The sequence below is a fragment of the Odocoileus virginianus genome, chromosome 2 (genome assembly GCF_023699985.2).
Source record: "Odocoileus virginianus isolate 20LAN1187 ecotype Illinois chromosome 2, Ovbor_1.2, whole genome shotgun sequence".
In the NCBI taxonomy this organism is placed as follows: Eukaryota; Metazoa; Chordata; class Mammalia; order Artiodactyla; family Cervidae; genus Odocoileus; species Odocoileus virginianus.
The window spans coordinates 29,927,967-29,947,807 of NC_069675.1; the positions used below are offsets into that span (position 1 = coordinate 29,927,967).

The 19,841-nt window shown below is 38.6% G+C and overlaps 1 protein-coding gene and 1 long non-coding RNA gene across 2 annotated transcripts in view; one reads left to right on the forward strand and one right to left on the reverse strand.

The window, feature by feature from the left end:
• Nucleotides 1-19,841, reverse strand: part of FSHR (follicle stimulating hormone receptor) — a 189,235-nt gene that overhangs the window by 120,060 nt on the left and 49,334 nt on the right. Inside the window, exon 2 of the mRNA XM_070478094.1 lies at nucleotides 639-710. Coding sequence (XP_070334195.1) covers nucleotides 639-710 — 72 coding nt within the window. The remainder of the gene's footprint in view (nucleotides 1-638; nucleotides 711-19,841) is intronic.
• LOC139038733 (uncharacterized) overlaps nucleotides 1-19,841 on the forward strand; it is a 300,176-nt gene that overhangs the window by 11,146 nt on the left and 269,189 nt on the right. The window lies entirely within an intron of this gene.

Genomic DNA, 19,841 nt, shown 5'->3' on the forward strand with positions numbered 1-19,841 from the left:
ACCACTTGTCAGCATGGCTTAGGGACAAGAAGTTCACAAAATCTCTAAAGCACAAATGTTAGTCCCTGCTGTCAATTAAAAATTAATCAGAAATAATAGAGAGTATCTTTAAAAAGAATGGATGTCAGCAGAGAAAATAGGCTTTGGTTTATAAAAATTCCACTCACAGGTACTTAGGGAACAAAAGAAAGAAAGTGAAAGTGTTAGTAGCCCAGTCTGACTCTTTGCAACCCCATGGACTGTAGCCTGCCAAGCTCCTCTGCCCATGGGATTCTCCAGGTAAGAATCCACTGGAGTGGAAGCCATTCCCTTCTCCAGGGGATCTTCCTGACCCAGGGATCAAACCCGTGTCTCCTGCATTGCAGGAAGATTCTTTACCATCTGAGCCACCAGGGAAGCCAAATTTTGTACCAAAATTGTGAGAATTTTTTGGATTGACCTTATGCTTATTTCAGTGGTCACATGCTGAAAGATTCCACAAGTTTAGGAAATATGGAAAGGAAACGCAATTGGACAAGATGCAAAACCTTTGCTTGGCATGTCATTCTAGTTCCTAAGCATAAAGAATCATGCTAGATGTGATCTGAGGTTGCTGCCTATCGCCATTCAAAGGACCCACGCGCTCTTCAGGTACATACATTTTCTCCAGGTCGCCAAATCCTGAAAAGGCTCCTTTTGGGATGACTCGAAGCTTGGTGAGAACAAACCTCCTGAAAAGAGAGTGAACAGAAAATATCACAACCTATCCGCTCATCGATTAGTCATTGCGTGCCTAAGGTATAGCAGCAGATGACAGCCAACGCATACTATTGCTTGCCATTTAGTAACGGTTATAATGGCTTCTCCACGATCCCTTTCCACCCATATCACAAAGCAGTGATATGGGCACTATTGTCATCCCTCTTTTTCATAAGAGGGAACTGAGGTTTAGGGAGGGCTTAAAAATTTGCCCAGGGTCAGGTGGCTAACATGTGGCAGAGTTAGGATATGAGCCTTCTGTTCATCACTACTCGATGTTGCCTCCTCTAGCCCTATGTGTCTCCTTCTTTTTCTCTACTCCAATTCTCAGTACCTACTCCCTGTTTCCTCAGCTGACTTTTCTTACTTCAGAAAAAAAGAAACCAGTAGAAGAGAACATCCTCATGCTCTCACATGGCTCCCAGCTAACCTCTCACCTGCACCTGGGCCTATTATACACCCTGCCCCACTTCCTGTTACTATGGGTGAGCTGTCCAGGGTCCTGACTAAAAACCAGCTCCTCTGATCCACACCTTATCTCTTCCCTTGCCTTGTGAAGGTAGCCGCTACAGCCATTTCCAACTTTCTTTCATACATTTCATTCACCTACTTTTTCTTCTTTATTGGATCCTGCCCATCAGTATACCAACATGCCTTAATTTCTCCCATCTTAGAAAAATCTTAACCTCATCCATCTTTAGCTTTTGCCATTTCCTTCTGCTGGAAAAATTTGTCTCATGCTTGCCTCAATATTCTTCTGATGGCTTCTCATCTTAGGAAAACAAAACAAAACAAAACAGATAGTCTATAATGGCCTTCAGGATCCTGCAGGATCTCCCCACTCTCCTTTCCCATAGATCCTCTAACTTCAATTTTGACACCTCACACCACTGATTATTTCATTCTCTTCACAGTAATCTCTTACTATTCTTTGTACAGGCCAGGTTCCTTCTTGCCTAATATTTCTGCATTTGCAATTCTCTCTTCCTGGAGAATTCTTCTCTCATATTTTCCTGGCTTGCTCCTTCAGCCAGCTGCTTGCTCAAATGTCACTTTCTTAGTAAAGCTTTCTCTAACTACCCTATTTAAAATGACAGCTTCCCCAACTTAGACCGTTAGCCTTAGCTTTCTTCATAATACTTCTGATATGTTTAATCTTCTATTTATTTATCTACTTATATATTAATATACTTACTTATCTTTTACCCAAAACTAGAATGCAAGCTCTGTGAGGGCAGGGATTTTTATCTGATTTGCCTACTGCTGTATACCAAATGCCTGGAACAGTGAATGATGTATGACACATATGCAGAAAAATGTTTCTTGAATGGCTATTGAAGTCTGAGAGTTCTAGGCTTGAGGGTAGAATTACAAGTGACCCTTTGGGAATCTATAACAGGAGTCCTATTTCTGCTCCCTCTCACTTTCCTTGCTTTGCAATTGGTTAATAGGGATTTGGTTTTCCCCCTACTATAATCCTTCCTTGTGCAAGGCAGTCTGTTAGTGGGCATTCAGTGTGGACTTGAATAGTTTCACAAACCTTCTTTACATTTGTCTCCTATTTTTTTAAATTGTTATTAGTGAAATTCCTGTTTCATAAAGTTATTGTTCAGGCAAGCAGTTCTTTTTTTCCACTTTGTTTGTTTGCCTTTCGTTGTCATGTCCTCATCAGTTCCAGGGTGAGGAATCATGAGAGAGAATTCTGTGTACTGTTCTTGCTCTGGAGGATTTTATACACATGGGAAGACAAAAAATAGAAGCCTTGGAATCACAGGAAAACAGATGTGGGATACAGTTGATGTAACAACTATAAATGTTATACAAGGATTAAAATGTAAAACCCCCATAGTACATAAATAAATATATATGAGGAAGGTTGGAAAGAGTGTGTGAGCTTGAGCCTGGGTCTCAAAACTATCAGAACATATTGATGCTAAAAGCATAGTCTTTATGAAAGTATTTGATCTAATTTAGGGTTGAGTGTAATGGTTCTGGAACAGTGTAACTTATTGAATGCTCATCTGAAAAGAATCAAGGTCAGTTCATATTCTCTTAATGTTCTCACTTAATCTTAGTTAAAGTAGACAAATTCCTTTTGTTCCTATTTATTACAAGACAGAAAAATTATGAAAACAAACTGGCAAAAGCAAAGAATAAAATTGTTTTAAACTACTTAGTCTAAAACTTCAAGGGAGTTGAAATACTAAGGTAAATACTAGTTAATAAGACATACAAAGAGTGGAATCTTGTATAATTGACTTTATTTGATAATGAGTCAACCAGATAGTTCTTTTGGATTCAACTTTAGTATCAAGCACATATTCTAAAACTTTTAATGTCTATTCCTGTATTAAGTGGGTCAAACTAATTAATAAAATTAAATCTTATTGAAGATTTAAAGTCTTCCATCTCCTGAAAGACTATAAATTAGATCCACTAAAGATCACCCAGAAGTCTTATGTAAAACATAGCCAATATTGTTTCAGTTGCATAGCTGAGCTTATAAAAAAGTATAAGACATTTCTAGGGACCTAGAGTGTAATAACTGAATACCAGATGGAAACTGGAGTCATGAATGCAAACAGAATTCTAAGAAGGTAAATTGAAGTCAGTGCACTCTGGGAGTGTCGGGTTGGGGGAGGAGGGGATAAAGAAAAGAAGTTGGGGAAGGGGTATCTGGACTTGGTAGACAAAGCATTTGTGTTTTGATCCCATGAGTTGAAATAGGGAAGTTGGAATGCAAAGATTTATTTATGTATGTCATTGTCTGTCTACCTACCTATCTATCTACCTATCTATCATATGTGTTTTCTAGAAAGAAAGTGGAGAACATCAATTTTCAATGGAATAACATCTGGAGAATTTCCATAATTTATGAAAGACATAAATGCTCAGATTCAGAAACCTCAGTAAGTCTCAGGAAGGGAAACAGACAAATCCATTGTCAGATACCTGTGAATTAAACCTGTAGAGCCAAACAAGAATTTTTTAAAAGTGCAAACAGAGGAAAAAAAAGTCATTATCTTCAAAGGAAAAAAAAATACAATTAGAAAGCTTGGTAAAAATATCTTCAAAATTATTAGAGAAAATAACTGCCAGTTTAGAATCCTGTCCCCAGAAGTAGTCATTCAAATGTGGGGGTAAAATAAAAAGACTTTAGAAAAGTTTAATTCACCCTTAACAAAGTTTTACCAAAAAATTTCCCTTAGAAAATAATCCAGTAGGAAGGCTCAAAAACAAGAAGGAGTAGTAACAAAGAAATTAGTACTCCTTATTGAATAGGTAGGTTTATAATGGTTGGAAAACTCACCTATTTAATAAGGAACACTAAAAAAATAGTGACCAAGTCCATTTATGATAAAAAATTTTGACACACAAGGAAAAGGGAGAATATTCTTAATCTGATAAGGAGTAAAATCTATCTACCACTACAATAAATACATCATACACAGTGATGAAATATTAGACACATTCCTCTTAAAATTAGAAATGAGGCAAGGGTACCTGTTGTTGCATCTTCCACTCAGTATTATACTAGGCACCCTAGCCTATACAGTAAGATTTAAAAAAAAAGAAGATATATTAAGATTATTGATGAAAAACTGTCATTGTCTATAGATAACATAATTGTCTATAAAGCAAACTCTAACCTAAGAGATCAGTAGTAGAATTAATAAAGTCTAGTTGGGTAGATGGCTGTATAATTAACACACTTAATTTTCATTCTTATATTATTTTAAAGTATATCACTGGTAATGGCCATAAAACTTATGTTTAAGGGAAATCACACTGTTGTAAAAATATCAGTTTTAATCCACATTAACAGAAATCAAATGCAAGACCCATATAAGACATAATAGTTTTTGTTGTTTCTTTTGATACATGTGAATGGAAATTGACTAGCTGGTTAATATTCATATGGAAGAGCAGTTTTGAAGAATAGCCAAAACAATTTTGAAGAAGGAAAACAAGATTGGGAGAATTGGCATAATAGGTGATATGATTTTTATAAAACTATAGTGATTAAAATGCTGTGGTATTGACAGAAATTAAATAGTAGACCAGTGGAAAAGAAAACAAATATAGAAATAGACCATTAAACAAAAGAAAATGACATGTGAGAGAGTAGCATTAAAAATCTATGGAGGAAGACTTTAATAAATCAATAAATGCTTAAAGTATTGATTATCCTTGTTGATAAAAATAAAACCTTTATTATCATATTAAAATCTCAATTCCAGGTTTATTAAAAATCTAAATGGGAAAAATCAGTACTTTAAAACTTTTAAATAAAATGTAACATTTTATTGAGAAAATTTTCTTTTAAAAAGACACGAAAATTGTACACCAAAATTGTAAAGCTAATAGATTTGACTATAGTAAACTTAAAATTTCTCAAAAACAAAGATAAAATGGGGAAATAGACTGGGGAAAGATGTTTGCAACACATACAGCTAACAAGAATTGGCATCCAAAATACAAAGAACTTTACAAAATGAGAAAAATACAAACAACCCGGTAGAAAAATTGGCAAAGATAAGAACAGGCAATTCATATAAGAGAAAATGCAAATAGCCAATAAACATATGAAAGGATGCTCAACTTCACTAGTAATTAAGAAAATGCAAATTTAAACAATAATTAGATGCCTTTAAGTAGCCACTAGGCAAAATGTATTAAAGTCAAAGAAACAAATGCCTTTGGATCCAGTTATTTCAAGTCTCTTGGCCACGTATACACCTGGAGACAGGTAAAAGATTAACCACTGCAACATCATTTGTTAAAAAAAAAAACAAAACTGGAGACAAATGCTCATAAACAAGAGAATGAATATATGACAATCACTTCTGATATACTGACGCAATGCCAAATTACAAAGCAGTGAAAATAAACAAACTAGTTGGAGCTGCATTCAAAAATCTGGATAATCCTGAAATCAGAATGTTGAGAAAAAAGTGAATTATATGTGCAGTATGTACACTGTGATATGATTTTCATAAAGGTTAACAACATGCAAAATAAAACAGTTTGTTGTTTTGTATGAACTGTGTATTTTTCATTCTGTATTTTTGATGTTTTCAGATCTTGTGGTATGGTGATTTGGAAGACTACTCCTCCCTGGGTTAATTCCTAGAGACAGCAAACAACTGGCCTCAGAGTGTGTGTTTCTTAGGCAAACCAACTAATCCACCCCCGTGCCTGCCCGCCGCCCCCCCCCCCCCCCAAACACACCACTTCCTTTAAGGGGCCCTTATACCCTAAGCCTCCGTTTCTCTACCCTGATCACCCTAGGGAAGCTCCTACACTGCAGAGTCCCCTGAAGTTATTTAAACTAGCCAATCCTAAACCTGTTTACCCTGTTTTTTTTTTTCCCTTGGAAGCCACAGAAAAGCTCTTGCCTGTTTTCCCCCAGCTCCTGTTGCCACATGACAAACCCTGGTGCTTCCTCACAGGCCCCCTTTCTCTTGGGAGCTGTGAATATGACAAACCGTCTTTTCGTGGCAGTTGGCTTCTAATATGTTGGCTTCGCCATACTCGAATAATAAGACCCATGGCTTCCCTGGTGGTTCAGACGATAAAGAATCTGCCTGCAATGCAGGAGACCCGGGTTCAATCCCTGGGTCTGGAAGATCCCCTGGAGAAGGGAATGGTGACCCACTCCAGTGTTCTTGTCTGGAGAATTCCATGGACAGAGGAGCCTGATGGCCTACAGCCCATGGGGTCTCAAAGAATCAGACACGACTGAGCGGCTAATATTTTCACTATATTCAAATAATAGTAAGATCCATATTTCCAAATATGTTTAGAGATGCATACAGATTTATCAAAAGGAAACTTCTGAGAATGGCAACAGCAAAATCAGCACCGTGTTTACCTCTGTGACAAGGGAAAGGAGTGAAACACAGCTTTAAAGTATTTTGCATTTTTCAGAAAGATCTGAACCATTTTGACCAAACGTTAAGATTTAGCAAAGCTGAGTGGTACTTTATGAGTGTTTATGATAGCATTTTGTATGCTTCATACTTGAAATATTTCATAATTAGTTTTTCAAGATTGAAATTCTCACCAGGCCATATCCCCAGCATCATTTATTTATGTCTGTTTTTAAACAGAGAGAGCTATTTAAAAATATCATCATACCCTTCATGTCAGATGGCAACTTTCATACTCTGTAAGGGGGCATAAAGTTGCCTGAACAATTTCTGTAAAGATGCACAATTCATCAATATGACTCCAAAAAGAAAATTTTCTTCACTATATTGCAAGTTATTTCATGTCTCTTTCATGACAAATGGGGTGGGTGGGGTTTATTTTTTATTTTTTACTTTCCTGAAATGGGGAAGCTTTAGTATTCCCTTGAACTATCTGTTAGAAGCAATTAATTTCTTGGGTGGTCGATTCACCCTTGGCCAAATTTAATTCCTCTTTGTGGATTAAAGGAGAATAGTTTAAAAGATCCCATAAAAAGCTTTCTGGCAGTTTGGAAAACAGCCAATATTCTTTTTGAGGAAGCTGCCTTTTTATGATGGCCCAAGGTGTAAATGACACTGCTCTCTGTGTTCTTTGAATTTCACATGAGTTTAAAAAATTAAAGTTAGAACAGCTTGGCACAGGGTATACAAAAAGAAATTGATCATCGTCCTGACCTCAAAATGCCAAGAGTTTTTGTGCTTCACAGTCTTTAGGTCAGACCGCTACCCTAATTAACTTTCTGGGAATGTGTTTAGGAAAACTATCCTAGGGGGTGGATTGAATTAAATGAGGAAATCATCTGGAAAAAAATTAAAAAGGGTATAGCTAACTTGATTTGGCTCTTTACCATGACCCAGGAGATGACTATCTCACTGTCAAAATCATTTGGGCATCTAATTGGGTGTATTTTTCACTTTACCACATGAGTCGTGAAACCAGTGGGGCAGTGAATAGCAGGAAGGAAGAGGTGAGAAGGTAGGAAGAGCAGGCTTCCTTATATAACTGGACTTTAAGCTTTAAAAAAAACAAATTCTCCACCTTCTGGCATGTCTTAACTGCCTAGATGTGGGGTGCTATGTCATGTGTAATGTGAGATGTTCTGTAAAGTACAGAGAAATTGGTTCAGCTGGCTTTAGCCCTTTACCCACCTTCAGGCTGTGTGTGGAAATGCCAACTATTATTGGGATTGCAGAGGCTCTCATGGAGGTTTCTTGGAATAGACGTGTCAGTGTTCTTTGTACTTTTCCTTCCTGGTGTGGAGGAGACACTTGTTCTTCACCTTTAGCCAAGTGTGGGAGGTATGAGGAGAGCTAATTAAAGAGTTTGCACTCATTTCCTGCATATCTAGGTGATATAGAGCCTGGCTTATGACTAAAGTCTGGCCTCTAAAGGTGAGAAATGGCCAGGTGCTTTGGGAAAGAGGTGTGACGAAGGTGTGGGTTTCCCAGAAGCCAGGCCTGTACCCAGCCAAAAGGAACTGGCCTCTCATCCTGAAAAGAATGGACTTGCCTGAATAGTGACCAGAGCCCCAAAGAAAACCTGTCTGGAGAAGACTTCCAGAAGCCTGTAGGAGGAAGGAACTGCTCCCTCCGAACTACTCTGAGCAGTGGAATAGGGAGACTTTAAATAGGATGAAAGAGGGGACCTTGAATAACAGTTGACACTGGACTTTCATGACATTTATGAGAGTATACAGCTATGGCATCTGCCCTGAATTTCATCTGGGATGGGGAAGACAGGTCAATGGAGCAGGTTTGCCTGGCAGTGGCAGTAAAGAAGAGGGCTCCTTCTTCTTGTATCCCACCGAGTCCATCCTGATCAGTATCTTATGGCTTCTGTGTCTTCCCCAAATCTTTCTCTGTAGACCTTTATCCGTGAGAGAAATGTATTCTGAGCTTAAATGGGAGAAGGAATAGAAAGGAATAGAAAACATTCTTGCTCCTGTTTCCTCCCCTTTTATTTAGTTCTCATTACACGGGCTGACAGTGAGCAATTTAGGACAGAGAGGATAATTTGGCTTTTCCTTTTGGTGTAGTTTGAAATAGAAGAAAGATTTGCATTATCAGAGCCCCAGCCACAGGGATTATCTGCATATTAGCCAAAAGGCTGGCTAAAGGAGGCAAAGTCCGCATGCCCAGACATTCAGTTCCCATTGACCTTCTATCTAGTTTAACTTCCAGATAGTCTGTCTCAAGGTTCGTCTAGTTAAAGCTATGTTTTTTCCAGTAGTTATGTATGGATGTGAGAGTTGGACTATAAAGAAAGCTGAGCGCAGAAAAATTGATGCTTTTGAACCATGGTGTTGAAGACTCTTGACAATCCCTTGGACTGAAAGGAGATCCAACCAGTCAAAACTAAAGGAAATCAGTCCTGAATATTCATTGGAAGGACTGATGCTGATGGTGAAATTCCAGTACTTTGGTCACCTGATGTGAAGAACTGACTCATTTGAAAAGACCCTGATGCTGGGAAAGATTGAGGGCAGGAGGAGAAGGGGACGACAGAGGATGAGATGGTTGGATGGCATCACCGACTTGATGGACATGACTTTGAGCAAGCTCTGGAATTGGTGATGGACAGGGAAGCCTGGCGTGCTGTAATCCATGGGGTTGCAAAGAGTCGGACTCCACTGAGTGACTAAACTGTACTCAATCTGTCTCATGTAGACACTGCCACATGCCATTGTGTCAACTCATGTTACCGTGATGTTTTCTTTGGGAGAGAAAGTATAGTTGTAGGTGGGTAGGTGCCACGCCAAACCCAACTCCAATGACACTTCACTGCCCAGCAAGTCTCAGGGATTTCCCATCGTCAACCTTCTGAGAGTGGTGATTCTTCACTTTTGTCATCTTCCAGTGAACAGGAATTTCTAATAGCTGTTTTGAATCTGCTTTCTTTTTATTTCCATTTATGTCCCCTTATCTCAGCATCTGTGCTGGACTGATAAAGGGGATGAGGCTCTCCTGCTAACTATATACCATTGCTGACTTTAGCTCCTCCTTTGTATAACCTTTATATCAAGGTTGCAGAGACTTCTTTTCCTGACTAACCCCGTCCCCCAACCCCTTGTTTGCACCAAGTGGCTCTGAAATTACACTCTACACCACATTTTATCACCTGTTCACTTCCATTTTTTCAGCTGTTCAGTTTCATCATCTTTTACCTGAATCTAATGCCCGATTGATAACTCATTTATATGAGAGCTCAGGATGAAGAAGCAACATGATGAAAAGAAAAGATCACTAAGGATAAAAAATTAGAAATCTGGGTTCTCTTCCAGCTGTGCTACAAAGTATGCAAATGACTGAGAAAAGTCAAGTCCAATCAATAAAGTGAGGGAGTTGGCCCAATGACCTCTAAAGCCCTAGAAGATAGATTTCACACTGTGGTTGTATAGTGGAATCCTCTTCAAACGCTCTCTCATTTCAGTCATATTCTGTGTAAAGCAAAAGGAATCACTTTATGTTAAGCGCTCATCACAGGATAAAGCCCATTGTAGGGGAATAGCAAATGATTGGTAGCCCTAATTTTTATCAGGTCAAGTTTAAAATCACTTGAACCTGCCCTTTCCTTCCCATCCCTCCACCATCACTCAGGCCAGACCCTCATCCACTCATGTCTGCAGCCTTGAGTGTGACCTTCTAACAGAATTTCCTCCTCTGGTCTCCACTATCCAATCTGTCTCATCTAAGACCAGTGTGTTCCTCTGAACACTGCTCTGAATACTCTCCTACTGAAAAACAAGACAAAACAAACGAAAAAAAAGTCAACAAAGGTTAAAGACACTCAAAGCCCCTTCAATTTCTCACTAGCAACTGTAGGAATCCTAACTCATTTGTCATCCATTTGAGGCATTCCACAGTCGGCCTCCACTTGCTTTTCAGAGAGATGTTCTACTACTTCCTGTGTAGAAGCTCAATCTACCCAGGCCTTCACCACTAATACATGACTTGTGTTGTATATGTGTTAAAATCCCATGGGTGTATGTCTTAGTTTCCCTAAGTATATGGAATGGTGCCATAGAGCAGGAACCATGCCACTTGTCTGTATTCCAAAGGGCCTCCTCTCAACAGAGCTTTGCATATTTCCCATATTAATGCATGTTAGTAGATGGGGGATATTGTTTATGATGGCAGTAGCACTTAAGTTTTAGGCATTTGAGCATCTCATACTTTAAATCACAGAAATTGTTAGCCCTTTAAAATTATGCCAATCATACCAATCAGTTTTGTTCAAAATAATACCTGGGGCACACATCATTTTCATCATTCATCATTTCATGAATGATGAAAAAGGAGTTTAACTTTCTAGGAATTTAACACAGACTTGGTGAGGAATATAGAAAGGGTTTCTTAGGATGTGGGAGAGCAGTTGGTAGAAAGTAAAAACTGCAAATTATTGGCCCATGAACAGAATCCAGCACAAGACATGTTTTGTTCAGCCCACACAGTATTTTAAAGAAGTTTGAATTGGTTGCCAGCTCTTCACATTGTGAAAGTTCATCTAAAACTGCAGATCTGTGGCTTCTCTTGAAGACTTAGATCTTGCAACATTGGGCTCCATTCCCACAAAAGTATAATTGGCTACAGTTGAGTGATGGCTGACAGGGTTGGTCAGGTTTCATTCATGCTGGTCTGTTCTTCTGTCTTGTGTCTTAAGGCTTTGTGTTTGGGCTTTCTGGTTCTTGAAAAGCTAGTTTGAATGAGTTTGAATGTTTTAGAATCCAAAGGTTCTCAACCTTGGGTGCACATGAGAATCACTTACGGCTGTCTTTGTTGTTGTTTTTTACATACTGTAAGTGCCTGAGCCACACCCATGTTGGGGGGCTGGGGTGGGGGGTGGGCAGCAGGTGCAACCAGGCATCCTTACTATAAAAGTTCCCCAGGTGATTCTCATGCATAGTGAAGACTGAGAACTCTTGCTTTAGAGGGAAAACAAAAAGAACCAGCAGCAAGCTGCCTTGATCGGTAGTTAGGGAGTTGGGATGATGGGGAAGGTTTTTTCAAAGTTGTGCAGTGCTGTGCTTAGTCACTTAGTCGTGTCCAACTCTTGGCAAACCTATGGACTACAGCCCGCCAGACTCCTCTGACTGTGGGGATTTCTCAGGCAGGAATACTGGAGTGGGTTGTCATGCCCTCCTCCAGGGGATCTTTCCATCCCAGGGATCAAATCCAGGTCTTCTGCACTGCAGGTTCTTTACCATCTGAGCCACCAGGGAAGCCCACCATGTACAGTTATTGATTTATAACTTTTTTATTGATCAAGTACTTCACGACACACATTAAAGTTCTGGGAAAAGCAATGGTAAGCAAGATATGTTTCTTGCCTTACCAATTTTAATTCTGCTGTGATATATAGAGTCTAATAATTATAGTACAGAGTGTATGGTGAAATGGCAATACTATTTTTAGTGCCTGCTGTGTCAGGCACCATGCTAAATCCTTCATTTGTATTATCTATTATAATTTTCAAAACCACCTTATGAAGTAAGTTAACTATTACTTGTATCTGTTTATAGATGAGAGCGTTGAGTTAAGAGTGGTGTAGCAACTTGATCAGAGACACAGTAGCAGGTCTGATTTTCAAACTCAGGTCTGGTCCCCAAAGCCCATGCTATATATGTATATGTAAATTCACACACACACACACACACACACACACACACACACACAATCAGAGGGATTAGAGATCAGAACGAGAGCTAGTAAGATTTTCATGGGGGCAAGTGGGATGAATGAGGATAAAATATATCCAGAACTTAGATGTTCCTTTAAAAAGCAGTACTAAGTAAATTAATTCAAATCGGGGTGGGACCAGCAGTCATTTGAGATTGTGCTAGAAATTTGGGAAAACACAAAGATGCCTCAAGAAGGTGAAAGGAGAGATGTTACCAGAAATTCCCCTGAAGGTCAGTCTTACTAAATTATTATTAACAATTCAGAATTGGTTTTGAATTATCAAAGAATTTTATTAATTGAGAATTGGGTTTGGAATAGAATTCAGGGTCTTGGTCTAGATAGAATTCAGGGCTACTCTTACTCTGTCAGAGTGAATAAACAGAATTCCACTTTAATGACTCACCAGGGTCTCAGACAGCATCTGATAAAATGGCAAATATATCATGCCTCTAAAGTGGCTCTTTCAGTCCCCTTGGTTAATGTCAAATGGTTTAACTGTGATTTTTATTGACAACACTCAGCTCAAGATGCAATAATGAAAGGCAACTGTCACATAAAGGTCAGTTTGGGGCAACTTCTGTTCAGATATAGGAGGATTAAATAGGGATAAACATCCTTCTGGAATCTATGGGCGCCACTTGACTGTGACAATCACTGAAGATGAAACCACAAGAACAGCACCAAAAAAACCTCATTGCTGTGCCATGAACCAAAGATAAATTTAAGTCTTTCATAATGCACTTAAAACTAATTTCTGTTTTCTATTTGGGAGTTTCACACATTTAATCAGAAAGCATATGCATTGAATAATTATCTTTTTTTTTTTTTCATTTATTTTTATTAGTTGGAGGCTAATTACTTTACAGCATTGCAGTGGTTTTTGTCATACATTGAATTAGCCATGGATTTACATGTATTCCCCATCCCAGACCCCCCTCCCACCTCCCTCTCCACCCCATCCCTCTGGGTCCTCCCAGTGCACCAGGCCTGAGCACTTGTCTCATGCATCCAACCTGGGCTGGTGATCTGAGGAAGCTGTGGTACATATACACCATGGAATATTACTCAGCCGTTAAAAAGAATTCATTTGAATCAGTTCTAATGAGATGGGTGAATCTGGAGCCCATTATACAGAGCGAAGTAAGCCAGAAAGATAAAGACCATTACAGTATACTAACACATATATATGGAATTTAGAAAGATGGTAACGATAACCCTATATGAAAAAAAAGAAAAAGAGACTCAGATGTATAGAACAGACTTGTGGACTCTATGGGAGAACCTGGGGGTGGGATGTTTCAAGAGAACAGCATCGAAACATGTATATCTAGGGTGAATAATTATCTTTTACTGACTGTATAAAATTCAAATATCAAATGTTCAAATGAACCCTGTTAGAGACAAGAACAAATGCATAAAACTATCTAAAATAGATTTGGAGTAAAGCAAGTAAGACAGTACTCCGAATGCAACCCTGGATCCAAAATCACTCCTCGTATAATAAGTATGTTATTTATTACAGTATTTAAAAGAATGATTTATTTAATCTTTAAGGCAATAATCTGATATCTGTACCTAATCCTTAAGAGCAACATGTATTTTGACAGAGAGAAATATTACCTGAAAAGTTTAATGTCCTCTGTGAGGATATGAAGAAAGCATTATTTGGCATTGTTTCTTTTGAATATGGACCAGAGATTTTGCCAGAAATCAAGATAAATACTTCTGCTTTGCATCAGAAGAACATAAAATAAATATTAAGCGCACATTATTCTTTTCTTGATGCTAACTGCTAGCACAGAGCGATCCTGAATGGATAGTTCCTACACTGTAATACAAGCAAAGTGTTAGTTGTCTCTGGTACTTAACTGGTAGAAATGAATAGCAATGGTCAGTAGAAATACAAGGACTCTTTCCTTCATTAAAAATGTTATAATCTATAAATGATAATTTCTAGATTAACTGTATGTGACACAGCAGCTTTGAAAACAAAAATGTAATAATACTGATACTTTGTATTTCATAAAAAGGGTCATGTCTCCAATTTTCTGAACATGGGCTATATATCATTTTACTCTAGGAATGAAATCTCTATCTTGGCTCTTGACATTTCCTGTTTTGAAAACATCCATTGATCTAAGAAATAAATGTTCCTGTTAAACGGAGTCTTTGCACTAGCTAAAGACTAAAACGTGGTGGTGAAGAGCTGGGTCACCGCTGGTAGGATGCAATCTCCACCAGACTTTTTCAATTCGGAACTGTGAAAAGCACACAGATTCTAGCTCGTGGGGACACTGACCCCTGGGAAGGGGCTTATCCTTGGCTGAAAGGGAGAACAAACTGGGGGCTGAACAAACATTTGGTACAGACTTAATATGTACAGCCGTTGTTCAAGGCTGCTTACCATATGCTCTCACTTTTTAGTTCTCACGGTAGTGTGACAAGTAAAATATTTTTTTCCCAAACTAATGTACAGTTTGAGCATATATGTACAATTCCAAGAGTTCTAACACATGGATAGATTCATATAGGGCTTCCCAGGGGCTGCAGAAATAAAGAATCCACCTGCCAATGTAGGAGACTCAGGTTTGATCTTTGGGTCGGGAAGATGCCCTGGAGAAGGAAATGGCAACCCACTCCAGTCTTCCTGCCTGGAGAATCCCATGGACAGAGGTGCCTGGCGGGCTACAGACCACGGGGTTGCCAAGAGTGGGGCATGGCTGAGTGGCAGAGCAGGTGCATGGATTCATATAACCCTCACCACCACATTCAGGATGCGGAACAGTTCCATCGCCATATAACTCCCTGTGCTGTCCCTTTGAAGTCACACTGATACCCTTCCCACACTTTAAACCCTGGTAACCACTGATCTGTATTCTGGTGCTATACTTTTCCTTTCTCAACTATTAGATAAATGGTACTACCCAGTATATTACCTTCTGAGACTAGCTTTTCTTCCATCAGTGCTTTTTAATTAAGCCTCATCAATTTTGTTTTCTTTATCAGTAGCTTGTTTCTTTTTGTTGTTGAGTGGTATTTCATTGTGTATATGTATATATGTATATACATATACATTGTGTATATACATTGTATATATGCCACAATTTGTTTACCCATTCACCTGAAGGGCATTTGGGCTGTTGCCATTTTTGGGTGATCAGGAATAGAGTTACTATAAACACTGATGTTCAGGGTTTAGTAGGAATATACATTTTCACTTTTCTAGGATAAATACCTTTGAGCAAAATTGCTGGGTTATATGGTAAATGTAAGTTTAAGTCTGAGAAACTGCCAAATTGTTTTGCACAGCAGCTTTCCAGTTTTGCAGTCTCACTAGTTGTGTGTGAGAGTTCCCAACGTGCTACGTCCTTGTCAGCCCTTGGCAGTGTCAATGTTGTTTTCAGCTGTTCTGATAGATGTGCAGTTTTATCACATTGAGATTTTCAGTTTTTTTTTTTTTTTTTTCTTAATGGCCACTGAGGTTGAGCATCTCTTCATGTGCTTATCTGACATTCATATATCTTCTTTGGTGAAGTGCCTATCACCTCACACTGGTCAGAATGGCCATCATCAAAAAGTCTACAAACAATAAATGCTGGAGAGGGTGTGGAGAAAAGGGAACGCTCTTGCACTGTTGGTGGGAATGTAAATTGATACAGCCACTATGGAAGACGGTATGGAGATTCCTTAAAAAACTGCGAATAAAACCACCACACACACACACAAAATGATGATGGCCATTCTGACAGATGTGAGGTACTTCCTTGGTGAAGTACTCTGGCTTTTTTGCTGTTGATTCCTTTCTATTGAGTTCTAAGAGTTTTCCTTTTTTAAAAAGTAATCTGGATACATGTTCCTTCTCAGAGATGTGGTTTGCAAATACTTTCTCCCAATCTGTGGTTTCTTTTTCATTTTCTTGATAGTATCTTATGCAGAGCAAAAATTTTGATAGAGGCCAACTTATCACTTGTTTCTTTTATGGGTAGTGCTTTTAATGTTATATCTAAGAACTCTGCTGAACTCCAGGTGACAGAGATTTTCTCCAGTGTTTTCCAAGAATTTTTTAATTTTATGTTTTACATTTAGATTTATGATCCATTTTGGATTTCAGGTTATTTTTTGTGTGAGGTTTAGGTCAAGCTTCCTTTTTGTCATAGGCTCCAAAACTATTTGTTTAAAAAAGACTATCCTTTTGTCATTGAATTACTTTTCCTCCTTTGTCAAAAATCACTCAGGCCTAATTGTGTGAGGTGATTTCTAGACTCTCTATTCTGTTACATTGATCTGAGTCTATCCCTTTGCCAGTGCAATACTTTCTTGATTACTGTAGTTTTATAGTAAGTCTTATACAAAAACAATCTTCATGACCTAGATAATCATGATGGTGTGATCACCAACCTAGAGCCAGACATCCTAGAATGTCAAGTCAAGTGGGCCTTAGGAAGCATCACTATGAACAAAGCTAGTGGAGGTGATGGAATTCCAATCGAGCAATTTCAAATCCTGAAAGATGATGCTGTGGAAGTGCTGCACTCAATATGCCAGCAAATTTGGAAAACCCAGCAGTGGTCACAGGACTGGAAAAGGTCAGTTTTCATTCCAGTCCCAAAGAAAGACAATCCCAAAGAATGCTCAAACTACCACACAGTTGCACTCATCTCACACACTAGTAAAGTAATGCTCAAAATTCTCCAAGCCAGGCTTCAACAGTACATGAACTGTGAACTTCCAGATGTTCAAGCTGGATTTAGAAAAGGCAGAGGAACCAGAGATCAAATTGCCAAGATCCATTGGATCATTGAAAAAGCAAGAGAGTTCCAGAAAAATATCTATTTCTGTTTTATTGACTATGCCAAAGCCTTTGACTGTGTGGATCACAACAAACTGTGGAAAATCCTTAAAGAGATGAGAATACCAGACCACCTGACCTGCCTCCTGAGAAATTTGTATGCACGTCAATAAGCAACAGTTAGAACCGGACATGGAACAACAGAGTGGTTCCAAATCAGGAAAGGAGTCCATCAAAGGTGTATATTGTCACCCTGCTTATTTAACTTCTATGCAGAGTACATCATGAGAAATGCTGGGCTGGATGAAGCACAAGCTGGAATCAAGATTTCCGGGAGAAATATCAATAACCTCAGATATGAAGATGACACCACCCTTATGGAAGAAAGTGAAGAACTAAAGAGCCTCTTGATGAAGGTGAAAGAGGAGAGTGAAGAAGTTGGCTTAAAGCTCAACATTCAGAAAACTAAGACCATGGCATCTGGTCCCATCACTTCATGGCAAATAGATGGGGAAACAGTGGCTGACTTTATTTTCTTGGGCTCCAAGATCACTGCAGATGGTGACTGCAGCCATGAAATTAAAAGACATTTGCTCCTCGGAAGGAAAGTCATGACCAACCTAGACAGCATATTAAAAAGCAGAGACATTACTTTGTCAACAAAGGTCCGTCTAGTCAAGGCTATGGTTTTTCCAGTAGTCATGTGTGGATGTGAGAGTTGGACTATAAAGGAAGATGAGTGCCGAAGAATTGATGCTTTTGAACTGTGGTGTTGGAGAAGACTCTTGAGAGTCACTTGGACTGCAAGGAGATCCAACCAGTCCATCCTAAAGGAAATCAGTCCTGAATATTCATTGGAAGGACTGATGCTGAAGCTGAAACTCCAATACTTTGGCCACCTGATGCGAAAAACTGACTCATTTGAAAAGACCCTGATGCTGGGAAAGATTGAAAGCAGGAGGAGAAGGGGACAACAGAGTACAAGATGGTTGGATTGCATCACTGACTCAATGGACATGAGTTTTAGTAAACTCTGGGAGTTGGAGATGGACAGGGAGGCCTGGTGTGCTGCAGTCCATGGGGTCGCAAAGAGTTGGACACAACCGAGCCACTGAACTGAACTGATAGTAAGTCTTGAAACTTCATAATGTGAATTCTTTTTTAGAATTGTTTTTATTATTTTAATTCATTTGCCTTTTCTTATAAATTTTAAAATTGACTACTCTGTATCTACAAAAATCCTGCTGGGATTTTGATTGAAATTGTGTTAACCTACAGATCAGTTTGGGGAGAACTGACATCTTAACCATAATACTTTCCCCAGTGATGAACAAAACAGAGTATATCTCTTTTTTAGGTCTTTGGTTTCTTTCAACTGCGCTTTGTATCTATCAGGATACAGCTCCTTTGTTTGGTAAAGTTTATAACTTAAGAATTTCATTTTTTTGAGTGATTATAATGGCATTGGATTTTACTTTTGTTTTCTAATTGTTCATTGTTACTTTAAATATAAAAATGATTTTTATTTGTATCTTGCAACTTTCCTAAATTCACTTATTGCTTCTAGGACCATTTTTCTTTGAGATTGCATGGACTTTCTAATAGACAATTATATCATCTATTAATAGGACTTCCCCAGTGCCTCAGCTGGTTAAGAATCCAGGCTGGATGCATGAGACTAGTGCTCGGGCCTGGTGCACTGGGGAGACCCAGAAGAATCGGGTAGAGAGGGAGGTGGGAGGTGGGATCGGGATGGGGAATACATGTAAATCCATGGCTGATTCATGTCAATGTATGACGACAACCACTACAATATTGTAAAGTAATTAGCCTCCAACTAATAAAAATAAATGGAAAAAAAAAAGAATCCACCTTATGTCTGCTATTCAGGAAACATAAGAGATGCCAGTGTGATCCCTGGGTTGGGAATATCCCCTGGAGAAGGAAATGGCAACCCACTCCAGTATTCTTGCTTGGGAAATCCCATGGACAGAGAAATCTGGAAGGCTAGAGTCCATGGGGTCACAAAGAGTTGGACATGACTACACACGCATGCATCATCATTAGAAACAATTTTACTTCTTATTTTCCAACCTGAACGCCTTTTATCTATCTTCCTTTCTATAATTCACTGGATAGGTTTCCGGCACTTTGTTGAATGCAAGCAGTGAAAGTGGACATTCTTGCTTTATTTTTTATCTTAGGGGAAAAGTCTTTCATCTCTCATGATTAAGTATGATTTTAGTGGTAGCTGTTTTTCCTGGTGCTCTTGATCAAGTTAGTAAGTTTTCTTCTATTCCAACTTTGCTGGGTGTTTTTACCAAGAGTGGATATTGGATTGTATTCAAATGCTTCTTCTACATTAATTTATATAAGCTTGTTGTTTCTGTTCTTTTGTCTTTTAATTTCAGTCTATAGGTTGCATTGCTTGATTTTCAAATATTAAAAGGTTTGCATTTCTAGGATAAACCCCACTTGGTCATTGTGTGTAATTTTATTATATGTTGCTTATTTCATTTGCTTATATGTTGTTGAAGTTTTTTCATCTCTGTTCGTAAGGAATATTACTATTTCATTTCCTTCTGTCTAGTTTAGGTATCAGAGTAATGCTGGCTTCATAAGATGAGTTGGGAAATGTCAGTTGGATCGACATGGCTGATGAT